General features: G+C 35.4%; 2 protein-coding genes across 2 annotated transcripts in view; one reads left to right on the top strand and one right to left on the bottom strand.

Moving 5' to 3' along the window:
* The window catches only part of Atg13 (Autophagy-related 13), a 78,903-nt gene extending 75,057 nt beyond the window's left edge, over positions 1-3,846 (bottom strand). Inside the window, exon 1 of the mRNA XM_089088285.1 lies at positions 3,733-3,846. The gene's annotated coding sequence lies outside the window, so the exon portion shown is untranslated. The remainder of the gene's footprint in view (positions 1-3,732) is intronic.
* An 89-nt stretch (positions 3,847-3,935) lies between these two features.
* The window catches only part of LOC148953080 (uncharacterized), a 192,638-nt gene continuing 181,664 nt past the window's right edge, over positions 3,936-14,909 (top strand). Inside the window, exon 1 of the mRNA XM_089087860.1 lies at positions 3,936-4,030. Coding sequence (XP_088943986.1) covers positions 4,017-4,030 — 14 coding nt within the window. The 5' untranslated portion in view covers positions 3,936-4,016. The remainder of the gene's footprint in view (positions 4,031-14,909) is intronic.

The following is a 14,909-nucleotide window of genomic DNA, read 5'->3' as shown; positions in this document are numbered from 1 at the left end:
CAAAACATTGCTGAAATTTTAGCTTGCCTTTACATTCTGACTTAACCAAAGACTATAGGCTAGAATACATCTTTATGGACATCTGAAGAAACTGGAGTGAACAATAAAAACGCACAAAAAGCACACAAAATAAAAAGAAAAGACTAAATTAAACTGAAAGCAACTCTGAAAATCAAATAAATACACATTTTATGAATATAGGATAATGAAAATTTACATTGGAAGGCATATCTGAGACAGGAAAAAAACCTACCACTTACTTCCCTGTCCAATATTCTTTATAAACCTAACAGTTACTGCTCCTACAATTGTGTCCCACTACCCCCCCCCCCCTCCCTGCATGGGACTGGCTTTAGCTCTAGGCTATGAACAAAGTTTGCTCTTTTTTTATTGGCTTTATGAACCAGTTATTGGTGAGATCCAGTTATTGGTTAAGCACAAAAAAGTAATTCAAACCCACAAAACTAGAAAATTTTGTATACAACCTAGGGCTATATCCATCCACATTAGGAAATGGTGGACAGAGAGAGCTGGGATACAACAGTAGTGATTATTATTTTGAAAAGAACACTAAATTGTACATTTCTTTTTTCTATCTGATTTCTGCTTGAAAACAAAAATTTGCCAAATAAGAATTTTGTGGTGACACTGTGATTGTTACCAGATTTCCATGGTAAAAACAAAAAGATAGTATGATTCAAACCCACCTTTAACACTATTTACGAATATAATTTAATGGATTCTAATTGCAGATTTTTTTTATTTTATTTTTGTTGTTAGTTGGAATTATTGTCACTTTTTTTTTTACCAACTATTGATGAAAAATAAGTACAAAAATTATCTAAAATAACAGAAACAGGTAAATTCTTTGTATGGCCTGGGGCTATTTCTGGCCCTATTGTTGAGGGGGACACAATTCTTGCAGTAGCAACCATTATATTAGTGATACTGATGAATAGGAAACTGGATGATGCACTTATTTTATTATTATAGTATTTTGTTTAGAAGAGCCTATGCACAAGGTTGTTTCCAAATTTTCTTTTGAACTGTGTTTGAAAACAGAGCAAAGATTCTATTTTTTAAAAGAACCAACAATATCTATTTGATAATAGAAGCTCTGAAAATTTGAGCTTGATTATAAGACAAATTTGAAATAAAGTTAGGACCAATTCTGCCAGAATCTCACATGCTTTACATGCACAAAATGAGAGAAGCTTCAACATTGAAAAAAAAAATCCAATTAGTTATTTGGGCTCAAGATAAAATACAAAGGTTTTAGTTACCTAGGTTAAGGTATTCACTGAGTATGAAATTTCTTTAGCTCTAAAAAATTCAGTGGCCCCCAGAAGAAAAACATGGAAGATAAGCCAAGAGCTCAAGATCCTTTCTAAGAATTTTATTCACTTAGCTCAACAGTTTTCTAAGACGGCCAAGAACCTTTTTCTGTGTTACACCAAAATCTTATCAACATAGTAATATGTCCCCTGAAGATTAATGAACCCCCCCTTTAAAAGAAAATTATGTGTTTTATCTCTTGATCAGTTTAATTTTTAAAACACAATAGAAATTTGTGGTCTGAGCCAAAGAGTATGGATAACACACAAAAGTGAGAACTTGTGCTAGTGTCCACAAACAAAACTCAATGACATCTAGCACTTAGCAACACTTGTTTTTTCAGTGTAATAATAAAAATAATTAATATAATTTATGTGGTTGGTAAACTAAGTGTAGTAACAAGTGTCTGATCTTAGCTCCTGACAGAAAAATGATTAAAAAATGTGAAGTGTCATAAAATGCTAGATGGTGTTCATGGTTTTTGTTGACACTAGCACTAACTTTTGCAAATATATAGAATCTCAAAAAAAACTTTTCCATGTAGTATATTCAGTTATGCTGTATAAACACCATTAGGAAGGGATGTTCATTTTATTTTTTTAATTGAAATTACCTATCTGTGAAATTATTTATCAAGCTATCTCAGATTATTTTAAAGAACCAGTATTTCAAATATAAGTTTATGCAAAAAATATAACTATAGGCTAACATTGAAAATAAACCAAAAACATAGTGGACAAAATGGGACAAAGTAGACACAACCAAGAAAAGCCCAAATATCATACATTTTCTAATATTATTTTTGTTTTTTTTATAATAAGGATGTTTTCATTTATTATTTTTGAAGTGTATTGTGTATTAACCATGGCCCGGTAGGGCTTTTAGTGTTAATATATCCTATCATATCATAGATCTTATCATATTATAAAGTAAAAATTTTGCTATTATAGTTTCTTTCAGAACAAGAAAACAAACACTTAATAGGTGATCTAATAGTACATTTCTTTTTTTTCTACCTAATATGAATATATAATAGTTTAGAAACAAATTTGGGCTATATATTTGCACATTAGGGTGGTGGGTAAAGCATAGCATAGCCTATATTATTATGTAACCTAACCTAGGTACCCCCCCCCCCTAAACCCCAAAAAACAACAGTTTAAATATTGTAAACACAATGAAAACCATGATATACATTGTATTACCCTATAGTAGTGTCTTGAATTAAACCTGTTTTCATGACTGGTTTCCATTGCAGTATATAAAAGAGTGCATTTAACATAGGAGTACCTAATTTTGTTATTGTACTGTTTGATCAGAACAGGACAGAAACCAGGGTGTTACCTAACAAATCAATAAAATAAAGTTGCTCTGTAGCAGTTTAGGCCTATTCATAATACTGAAGCAGCCCAAGAATTTTGTTACTATTGCAGCTAGGTGGGAAGGGGATTGCTCTACTAAAATTTACTGCTTTCTTTGAAATATCAAATAAATTTGGTTTGAAAAGCATTTGTTTGCCTAGCTAGGCTAAGCCTTAGTCAGCTATGAAAACAGCTCTAGATCAAATTAATTTTCAAGTTAAATACTTGCTAGATAATAAAATTAACTGAATCCTAATTTGACTTGGCCTTTACTGAGGGAACCAAGAAGAAAAGGCTACAACTAGCTGGTATCATGAAAGGGTAGGCTATGCCCTCTTCTAAAAGACACACCATCATAACAAAAGAGTAACACCCTCCCCCCCCCCCAGTCAACACTTTGGAAATAATGACAACTATCATCTCCAGGGGACACAACCAGAAACTGCAGGTCCTCAGAAGTAAACAACATGTGCATCAGAACTTCTATGCTGTTTGCTAGCCTATAGCCTAGACCAAGGTTGTACCTGGAGGGGGGAGGGGGTTGAACCCCCCTTCCCTCTGCAAAATGTTTGTTTGACTTGTAAAAACATAGGCCTAACGAAAATGGATATACAAAAATTTTGCCTGTATTTTTTGTGTAGCCCCCCCCCCCCAAAAAATCTTTGAGTAGCCTAAAACGCCCTCTGAAAAAAAAATCCTGGGTACATTCTTGCTATAGACAAGGCCATGGGCCTAAGTCTACTTTTAATGCCCCACTAAGAGATCAACAGGAATTTCGGCCAAAAGCAATTAGGCTAGGCCTATTAGGCTATATTTGGAAAGTGCACTGAAAAAGGCATCAAGTGATGTATTTACTTATTTTCTAGCTAAATTATGTAAAACCAGAAAAAATTACCAAATACCCTAGCCTGGGCCTAGCCTATTTAAGCCTCAAAGAGTTAGGCCTAAGAAATTGGCAAAGCTACCAAGATTTGACTGATGGCAGTGCAGTAAACTGTAGGAGATGATACTACATTGGGTTATAAAACAAAATTACCTTCATAAACGCGTTCTCCTCTCCTTTGGTTCAATTCCAGGCTACCAAGTCACAGTCAGTAGCCTATTCACTACCCAATCTCAATAGGCGGTAGGCCTAGTCTGTAGTCTCTCTTATTAGAAAACTTCTATCTGAATACACTGAAATTTCTTTTTCAGATGGCTCTAATATGCTATATTTGAATTTGAAATTTTTGGCAGTTAATGGCGGTTGGTTAGGGTCTAGTTTTGAATTTATCTCTGTGCATTGGAACTGGAGTTTCTGCTTGGAATTTCTACATACCTATGGAGAGTGTAAAGTAAGCTAAATTGATTAAAGTCCAAGATCATGGAATATTGGTTTTGGAAAACAAGCCTATAGGCTAGTTAAGTTTGTGTTATGCTAGTGGATACTTTCTAGAATGAAAACACTGTAGGCTAGGCCTAGGCTAATAACAAAGAATGGTGCCATTCAATACTAGGCCTATTTCATATTGAATAACCATTAAAAAAGTTATAACATTTCATAGGCTAGGCTTACTGTGACCCCTCCCCCTTTTATTCAGCCAGTTAGCCCTAGGCTAGTCTAGGTTATTTATAAAAAAAAAACTAGGCTAGGGTCAACATATGTAGCCTACAAGACTCCATAAATAACCCAAGGACCAGGAGAACATACTGCTCAGTTCTTTTTTATGCTCTTTCCAAATATTCTAGGCTCTAGGCTATTAGGGTAATAAATTCACGCACAGATGCACCCTTCCATCCTGATGGTCCCATATAGCCTATAGCTTTAATAATGTATATCCCTGTTATATCAATGCAGTCTTTCATTATAGGCTTGAACATATCTTAAACCAGATATCTTCTCAGTCTGAAATTAATCCCTGTTTAGCCTAGCCTATGATTCATTGCATAATTTACCAAAACATTATTTGAAATGATTTTAAAAAGTGTGTGGGCTAATAATAGAAGAAAACATGATAGTATGATTAATAAATACATCCTGTAGCCTATAATCTAATAGCCTATGGAAGGGGTATAGGGTAGAAGACCTCTTTTTGGGAAAGACTAGGCCTACTTTTCTTTGGCATTCCATAAAATAGAGAAAAGTTTTTGGACCACCCCTACTTTACTGCAGCATGGTGCAATGTGAGGGTACTAACAAGAATAACAATTTTAATAACAATATCAATCCATTGACTGACAAATCAATCCATTATTTTATATGCTGTGTAATGACTTTAAACTTATTAGGCTATTTTTATGCCTAAGTTTTTAAGATAACTTTAATTGTATAGCCTACTGAAAGTATCAAAGTTTACTGAAAGTTTGAAACAAACACAGTTGAGTGAAAGTGAACACAGTTACTGAAAGTTACAGCTCCTGTAGGACCATGAAAAGCATTTTAAATTAGTTTGCTGTTGCAAGGCTATGTATTTACTTTTCACCCTTAAATATTGTTTAATGCCAAAAAAAGCTTTAATGTTGGTTCTTAGTTTCAGCTGAAAACTTATTTTTTATATAATTTCTAATCATCTCCAATCTAGGGAGGGGGGGGGATAAGACACATCAACCCTTATTAAGGAGCTGAACTAATAATTGAATAAAAAAAATACATTTTAGTGTGGAAGAAAAAAAAATCAAAACATAGTGTCATTTCTTTATGTAAAAAAAAATATTAAAAAAGAAGAAATAAATCTTTAATTATTTGTTTAAAAAAAATAAATTTATTCACACTTGGACAGGCTTGTATGTTGACATACTTGCAGAAAATCTTGCTATCTCAACAGGAATGTGCCTTTAGGCTTGACCTGTCCCTAGATAAAAAGCCACTCTACTCAGAAATGAATAGAAATTTCAAAAAAGATCATTTCTTGTGTAGGTATGATAAATACTAATATAAACTAAGTTTGTTTTCATTTCAAAATTTGGGGAAGGATTGCCTGAATTCTCCTACAGAACTGTTTTCATTTGTCTTTCTTCCTCTTTGGATGCACAATCTTATGTATAGAGTAAATATTACAGCAGAAATGTCAAGTAAATAATTTGAATAAGTAAGTATAACAATAAGTAATTTTTCTTTTAATCTACAAATTTGAGTGGTTCCAAAACCACATGCCTACACTCCTCCAACTACTTAGTGGCAAGGGGTTGGTGTTAGGGGTCTAATTTGCTATGGGGCAGAGGGGGGAAACTTCCCCTCCCAGACCTCAGTTTTCCTTCCGACTCCAGTTTGCCACCCCCCCTGTCCCTCCTTCCAGCAGATATTTTGTATTTCCAAAAATGTTGTCAAAACTAAGATAAGCCTGCATAAGATAAGATAAACCTTTTTTATTTGGCTCCAACTTTGACCACCCCCCACAGGATTTTGACAAAATTACACCATTCATTGGGGTATGGATTTAGTTATCTACTCAGAATTTCATTGCAAACCATGAATTGGATGACCTCTATTCCCTTTTGAATCAAAATGCTTAACCAAATACCTTCCGGGGACATGTTTTTACAAAATGAGTGCATCACATATACAAAAACAGTGAAATTATCTGAAAGTGATTGTATAGAAGGGAGAAAACTGCAATTGAAAAAAAAAACACCCAAGGAGGAATTGAATGCAAGATACTCTAATTTGAAGTCAAACACTGTACTAACAAAATTAGAGCTCTGATAATATAATTTGATATATTAGTGTTTGTGCCTTAATTACATAGCTTATCAAGGGGGCTTGGAGGAGGAATAAATGAGAGATGTTTTTGCAAACTTCCAGTTAAGGGTTTTGAATCATAAGTATTACAATGATGATATCATTTTATGCTTCCAAGCTTTTCTACTTAAGAAGTGACATCAGAAGGGTTGTTTTTAGTGCTATATCACACTTATAGATGGTAGAATTGATAAACCACGTAGATCAGGGCAATAGCTTTCAAACGAGCCATTAAACATCACTCTAAAAGTTCTGGTAGCCCACTAGGCCCAGCTTTTCCACTTGAGACATGGCACCAAAAGTGCTGTTTTTACTGCCATTTGGAACTTTCTGACAGTTGAATTTATAGGAAGGACATAATATGAGCTACTAAAAATCTGTCTAGATACCTGCAATAATGATATACCAATACTGATATGTGTGATATCAATATATCTGATACCTATACACTGTGCAGCCCTTTCCCCAGGGCTATGGAGGGTCATATCATCACCAAAACCAAATATATTTGACCTTTGAACTATGTTGAACGAAATGGCTATCTCAAAATTGTGCTTGGATGACTTTGGGGGGGGGGCTAGTTGCCCTCCAATCTTTTTTGTCACTTTAAAAGTGCACTAGCAAATTTAATTCCCATTTGAATGAGCTATTATACATCTCTGTATGATGTTCTGGTCACCCTCCAGGGGTGCCAGGGGGGGCATGGCCCCCCCTATACTTTGAAAATTACCTTCTTATTTATATTTCACAGCTATTTTCTATTTTAGCTATATGCTATATTAAACCAGCAACTGGTCCAATAAATACGACCAACAAACTGGTGCCCTAATTATATAATCTTGTTTTGAAATGTCTAAGAGCACGCGCGTCTACACTATTTTATTTCCGAGTGGGGTTCATTCAAAACTAATCTTCATGTGGTCAGTACCCGTTTTATTATTGTTCTTGTGAAGAATTCGTTGTAAACTATGAGTTTTGTATATTGCCTTTTTTAGTAGCTGGGAAAGGAAATGTGTTCTAGGGTTTCAAGGGGATTTGGTCAGCACGTTCTTGACGTTGTTGAATAGTTTATGGGATGACTAGTCCCAGTGGAGTGTATGGGACTGTTGTGAACAGGAAATGTAAGTGATTGGTTTATAGGGTTTCTAAGTGGGGTAGTTTCACCATGGAGTATGGGAGTGATTTTCTAAGTGAGTTTCTACGTGTTTCTTCAGTTCTTCTCTTGCCGTGTCTGAGTGAAGTCATTGTCTACTACTCGTTTAACTATGAGTAAAAAGCGACAACAAACATTGGATTATTTTTCGGTGAAAATGCGGAAGAAAAATAAAGAAACTTTAGTGCAAGAAAATGGCAATAGTGTCAGCGCCCAAAGTCTCGGGTTAGTTGAGATAAATTCCCCCACCTGTGACAGAATTTCGGAAACAAGTGGAACAATAAATGGCTCAGATCAACATGAAAGTTCGGTCTGCATTGCTGAACCCCTTGTGGGTTCCAGTAGCAGTCAAGAAACTCTCTCAGATATCTCTAGGACGCGTCACGACAAACCAGCTCAACCTATTCTTGAGAGATATCTGGCTTCCACTTTGAACGGAAGGAAATTCAGTGCACATTACTATAAGACTTATGAATGGATTGAATACTCAAAAAACTTGAATTCCGTGTTTTGTTTTGCTTGCCGCCATTTTTCTATGGGGACTCTAAGGGCTGAAGAAACTGCTGGAAAAAGGGCTTTCATTGAGTCAGGATTTTGCAAGTGGAAAGACAGTTCTGCTCTATTAAAGCAACATGATGGTTCTGAAAGACATAGGCATTGTATGTCAGCATGGACGGAATTTAAGATAATGAGTACTTATACTTCAAAATCTATAGCAAAAGCCTTAATTCAATCCAGATCTCAAGAGGCTCAGAAAAATAGAGATCATGTGAAGTACATTTTTCGCGCTATTTGCTTTCTTGGCCGCCAGGGTCTTGCTTTGAGGGGTCATGACGAATCAGAAACATCTGCAAACCGGGGTAATTTGGTTGAATTGATGGAGGAAATGTCTAAAGGCGACGAAAAGCTGGAGGCCAAGTTACAGCGCCGATATGGTCACTATTGCAGTCATCAGTACCAAAATGACGCAGTTACACTGATAGGAAATGCCTTGCGCCAAGATATTATTTCAGAATTAAAATCAGCTAATTACTTTGCTATTCTTTTCGACGAGACAAAAGACGTTTCTAGAAAAGAACAATTAGCGATCCTACTCAGGTACATATCAAATGGAAAAGTAGTGGAGCGACCAATCGGCTGCTATCACATGCACAAATTAGACGCCTAGAGCTTATCCACCTCGATTTGTGAAACTATAGAAATGCTTGGTGTAGATTCAATGCTGTGTATTGCCCAATGTTATGATGGCGCATCCGTTATGAGTGGGGAATTTAACGGAGTTCAAGCAAAGTTTAGGGAGAAGGTGCCTCATGTAGTTTATGTACACTGTCACGCCCACAGATTAAACTTGGTTTTGACTGACTGCCTAAAAAATATCAACGAACTTTCTGAATTTTTCTCTGTGGTGCAAAGACTTTACGCATTTATATCATGCAGCAATACTCGTCACGAGCTATTTGTGGAATCCCAGCGTATTAGCAGGCAAAAAGTCTTGGAGCTAGAGAGGACCGTCCAGACTCGCTGGTTTTACGCAGTCCACTCTATTTTGAAGGTGAATGCCAGATTTGATTGTATTGTTACTTTGCTTGCCGCAGTCTCAGATAGTTCCAATGGCGAAGCAGCGTGTGAAGCAAAAGGACTTCTGGACGAAATCAACTCTGCCTCTTTTGTTTTAATTTTGCACATAATGGAAAAAGTATTAGTCATTGTAAATTGTTTATCACAGCAACTTCAATCCGGAAGTTTGTTGATTTATAAGGCACTTGCACTGATTTCTGGGACATATGAGACACTCCAAAAGCTGAGCAATGATAACGAATGGAACAACTTAAGCAAAAACATATCTGAATTCTTAGCTTTAAACGATATCCAGGAATCGAAATCTCCACAATCTAAAACCAGTGCTCGAAACAAGAGAAGTCAAGCCATTTCCATTCGTCTCAAAGCCTTTCTTTCAAACTCAACAACCGGTAAACGCAATATCAGTCAGCCAGTTAAATCAGACTGCGGTAAACTTCTGTACTTTGAGGTAATAGATCGTTTCACGAGTGAGATGGACCAACGTTTCATGCAGAATATGCCTCTGCTTGACGCTTTATCTGCCTTCGACCCCTCAAGTTCAAATTTTCTCGAACTTTCGAAAGTGGAAAGAGTTATGTGTCATTATCAAGAGATTCTCGGTGTCGACGACATGCCATAGAATCCCAGCTTTCTCTTGCACAGCTGCATCCGTCAAAAAGTGATATTTCAAAGATAGATCTTTTCGAGCTATCGAAATTTTATCCAACCTCTCAGTTGCCTATTCTGCAGTGCTAAAACTGATGAAGCTAGTTGCTACTTTGCCTGTGACCACTGCCAGCAATGAACGATTCTTCTCGGCATTAGTGCGTGTGAAACACTATTTGCGATCGACGATGGGAAACGACAGACTCAGTGATCTCATGATAATGGCCGTTGAAAAAGAGGAGGTAAAGAAACTGGATTTGGATAGATTAGTCGACGCCAAGCCAAGCTTTTGCCAAAGCAAAATTTTGCCAAGCAGCGACCTCGCCGCTACCCCCTGTTTTAGGTATGTTTGCTAAATCTTGTTCTTTTTTTTGCATCTTAATTAAAAAAAAAATCGAAAAAAAATCCTTGCCCCCCCCCCCTACATTTTCGTGATTTGGCGCCACTGTCACCCTCTAGCCTTGCTAGAAAAAAAAAACAGGAGACAGATCAATGCTAACCATGTAGTTAAGTCACTTTCCCTGTTGTTAAAGGAGGGGGGCTGTAAGTCTCCATAAACAGGTTTTTGACCATGCTGATTCCAATGGTAAGTTATTGAATTTTGAGAAAATCAAAGTGTGAATTTCAGACCAGTTATTCCTTTGTGAGTTCAGGAAAGATAAGAAAGATATATTATATAAAAGGACAATTCAAACAGTCTATAAAAATCTTGAAGGACAGTACCTAATATCACACACAAAAGGTTATAACAAAATGAGAATATGAAAAAAACACAATTTGTTAATAGGCCAGTTATAAAGAAATAGCACCAACAATCAAAGACCAAATATTTTGACTTCAAGGCCTTATCAACAGATAGGGGGGGGGGAGGGAGAGACAAGCAAATAAGAGGTATACAAGGACAACCCAGCATTGAAGGAAAAAATCAGACCTATCAATTTTTTTCAATTCAAGAAAATTTAGGATGGCTAGGAGAGGGGGCAAATTTGTTGTTTTTTCAAAATGTCTATGAAAATACCAAGCCAGTGTCATGAGCGGCCACTTTTAGGGTTTCCAAGCTGGTATTAAAATAATTGTACCAAAATGCAATTTACATTCACTGCTGTGCTCATAGACTAAACCTTGTGTTGGGTGATTTCATTCAGAACTTGAGATGAATGGCATCTTTTATCTCCATTCTTCAAGAACTGTACTGTTTTATTGCAAATAGCAATGCTTGCTATCAACTGTTTGTTAATTCTGAGAAAGTTGCTGGCATAGCTGTTCTCTAGCTGGAGAATTTATCTACTACAATTGGCAAACTGTTATAGACCATTGAACAAACTACCAAATAGATTGAACTGTATTTTGGCCGTTTTATCAATTACCAAAACATCTAGTGAGTGGAAATTGGCAGCTCAGGCCCACAGAGTTGCAACCAGACCTTATACATTTGAATTTATATTTACACTATCCAGAGGATTTTTTTGCCACAAACTCTCTGTCTGAGCAGCTGCATGTGGCAGACCTAGTTTTCTCTTGAGCTACTGGTTGCAGCTGCACAAGATAAAATTATTGACATGCGAACTGACCAAGCTTTTGATTAAGCCTTTCATAAAGAAAAAAAATCTTGTGAGTACAGCCTCACTGAAGACCTACAAAATTTTAAGAATTCTGGCTCCTCATGTAAAAGACCAAAGCGTGCACAGGAAGTAGCTTCCCCTTTACGTTATTTTGTAACCATGTCTACTTTGGGAAAAAGCATTCTTGCTGAAGTGATAAAGAATCGACTAAAAATGCTTTTAGAAAGGATTATTTTCTTGTGATAGACATATTCTGCTCTGAGTTTGAAAGCCTGCATTAGATGTTGATTTGCCGCTCGTTTTTGATACTAGCCAATTAGCTAGTGTAGCAGTGCATTTTAAAGACGTTTACATTGACACAACCCTGCTGGCCTTGCAAACAGATGTTGTGAGAAGATAAATCGACTCTTTAGCCATTAAGCCAAAAGATTTCTTTGAAGTTCACGATTGTCTGAAAGCAATGTCAATAGCATATTCCAAAGTTTTCAAAATTATACATCATTAGACTGCATATCACAACGGCTAGAAATGAGATATTTTTCTGCACTAAACCTGATTGAAACCTATTTAAGATCAACAATGAGCGATAAAAGGCTCAGTGATCTGATGTAAATATTTATTCTTGTGAAATTGTTTGTGAAAAAAATGAGACCTTGCTGGTTCCCACTGGTGCAATAAAACTGTAAATTAATTTCCAACTAAGTTCTTTCTTTGTTCCCAAAACACTTTTAAATTGCTTCTTTCTATTATTAGTCAGTTTTGGGAGGGGCCTGTGCTAACCACTGTGGAGAAATATTGCTCTTAAGCAACTGTGAGCCAGCCGCTTTAGGGGGCCCACAGAGAATGCTTAGCCCTTCCTTAGCTCAGAATGAGATAATGCTGTTGTAGCTAACATTGTTTTGTTTGAACAGTGGAAAAACCTCTATAATTGTTGCTACCATGGTATATAATCTTTGACAATGGCATCCCAGCCCCCCTCCCCTGGTGGGGTAAGATAAGCTAAAGCGCTAGGTTATATAAAAACTCCTGATTCTGTCAGTTTCTCTTGTACTTATATCTCATCAAAAATTGGTTCATAATAGACATTTGAAAAAAAATCAGCAAGGTTCTATATTTAGCTTAGTACCTTATCTGGCCCATTGGGGAGAGGCAGACTGGGACAAAATCGTATTTTGTGGAATCATAATGAAATTGTTGCAACAGCAACAATTCCAGTTAGAAACAGTGTTGAAAGCGGGGACAGAATGATGCTGCTCTTTTGTTATCACACTGTCTAGTTCAGAATGAACCTTGCACAAAACTGTCAGGCTGCCTTGTATCTCTATAACATAAAATTTGTCCAAAGTCATCAAATTTCAGAGACCAGGTAAGCCCCTGCAAAGGGAAGGAGTGGAGGTAGATACTTCAAATACTTTCCTAGGAATTCAGGCCTTTTATACATTCCTGAAAGCATTCATTATACAAAATGGGGTAATCTTTTGCAATCATTCTGCTTCTAAACTAACTCCAATTGCAAGTAAAGAGTAATAGGTTATGATTTAATTCCCTTTTCAATATATATTTCCAAATATAATATTTGGTGTGCTGATAATTACATTGCAGGCCTCCTAATAGCCGGATATACCCCTATGCTATATAAAGAAAATTATGCTTTTTTATTCAAATTGACAATATGAATCAACTGTTGATGAAAAATAAATACAAAGAATAATGCAAACCAATAAATTCTGTGAACTTTAATGCAAACCAATAAATTCTATGAATCTTTATGCAAACCCAGGGTTCTTTCAAGGTATTAGAGAGGGGGGGGGGACAAAATTGTCACAGAAGTAAATATTAAATTTGGAAAAAGTGTTGAATGGCATTACTTTTTTATTGTTTTATAAAAGGGAATAACTAAAAGATTTCTCAATGGTTTTACTTGTGTCAAGAATATTTATGGTTTTACTTGTGCCAATTTAGGACATTTCGGGATAATGTTGAGGGGTTTATTGAGCTAAATCAAAAGACATTATCTGCATCCAGGTTATCAAAAAGATGCATCTGCAATATATTAGGAATGGGTAAGGATATTAACTTGAAATTTTCAGGACCACTATTAGCCTACTACTACTAATACTATTGCGGCTGCAAATGAGATTAGTTGTGACTGCAAGTCTTGACTACTTCCAACCGCGATAAATTGAAACTCTCACTGCGAATGCTTGCAACTCCTACTATATCTACTTGTGACTACTGTCAGAAAATGTTGAACTTCAAAACTTTAACATTAAAGTTTAAAAATTTGATGAACTTGAACACTTTGATGTTTTTTAAAATTTGATGAAACTTAGATGTTGTAACAGGGCATGTTGAAAAACGTGAAATTACGGCAATCAAAAAGAATAAGAAATTTATTAAAAAACTCTCGGAAAAAGACGTTTTTAAAAAAAAATTTTAATAGCCATATTAAACCTAAGACACGCAGAAATAAATTCCTATAATAATTCAAACTCAAAATGACCAGAAATTACTACTAAAGAATAAATGAAACTCAAAAGGAACAGAAATGAAATAAACAATCATAGCAAACATACAGATAACAGATGCTAATATAAGTAAATAAATCTTAAAACTAAAAAAAATGAATTGAATATATGGATCGAATTTAAGACAACCAAAAGCACTACAAACCAGAGTTAGATGTAAAAGTCTAAAGCTATTGCGTCAGTTTTTACTTTACTGAAAACGAATTATATTGCAAATATTTTCTTATATATTTACAACGTTTCAAAATAATAATAAAAATACATTGAAATAAAATCTTGAATTGCTGAGCTTTCAGCAATTAATATCATTATATATCACATGTTTTGCTTAATTTTATTACTTCTTTACATTTTTTTTTCTTTATTTTGAGAATTGAGGACGAGTTAGTAGTCTCTGCCCAAATATTTGCTCTGTTTTTTTTTTTTTTTTTTTTTTTTTTTTTTTTTTTTTTATATATTATTGGCTGAAAATAATCCTCATTTGGTTCATTAATTATTTTTTCCTTCGTTTTTTTTTGTCGAACTGTATTTTGTCGTCACCAAACTACCGCTCTCTGGTGAGAAAACAAATGTTTTGGCCACCAAAAAGTTCTGGGGTACTAAAGATTCTAGTACTATCGCCTACTCTTTTGTCACTTAACCCTGATCTTTACTAGCTGAAAAGTAATGGTATTGAATAGTAATTTTACAAAGTCATCATGGTTACAGCAGTAGTTGCAACCTAGTAAAGGACGAACCACGGACCATAGTAACCAAAACTAAAAATCACATTAAAAAAAACTGACAAGGGAGAAAAATTATTTGAGGAAGAAGCAAGCCTACCATTTTTTTCGTTCTCTTATTATTATTATTATTTTTTTTTATCAAAATGCTATTTCTGCTCTTTGCACTGAACGGTAACACCCGAGTGCCAAAATTTGAAAAATGAGACAGATGGGTTTTTACAACAGCTCCTAGAAGTCATGTAGATGCAAAAAAAAAAGATCTCTTGTGATGAGAAAAACTCTCTTTCGACTGCTGAAAAAG

This window comes from Artemia sp. Qi Xiang Cuo, chromosome 4 (assembly GCF_049724085.1).
Source record: "Artemia sp. Qi Xiang Cuo chromosome 4, ASM4972408v1, whole genome shotgun sequence".
In the NCBI taxonomy this organism is placed as follows: Eukaryota; Metazoa; Arthropoda; class Branchiopoda; order Anostraca; family Artemiidae; genus Artemia; species Artemia sp. Qi Xiang Cuo.
Note: the sequence above shows the minus strand (reverse complement) of the source record. Positions and strands in the feature narration are given on the sequence as shown.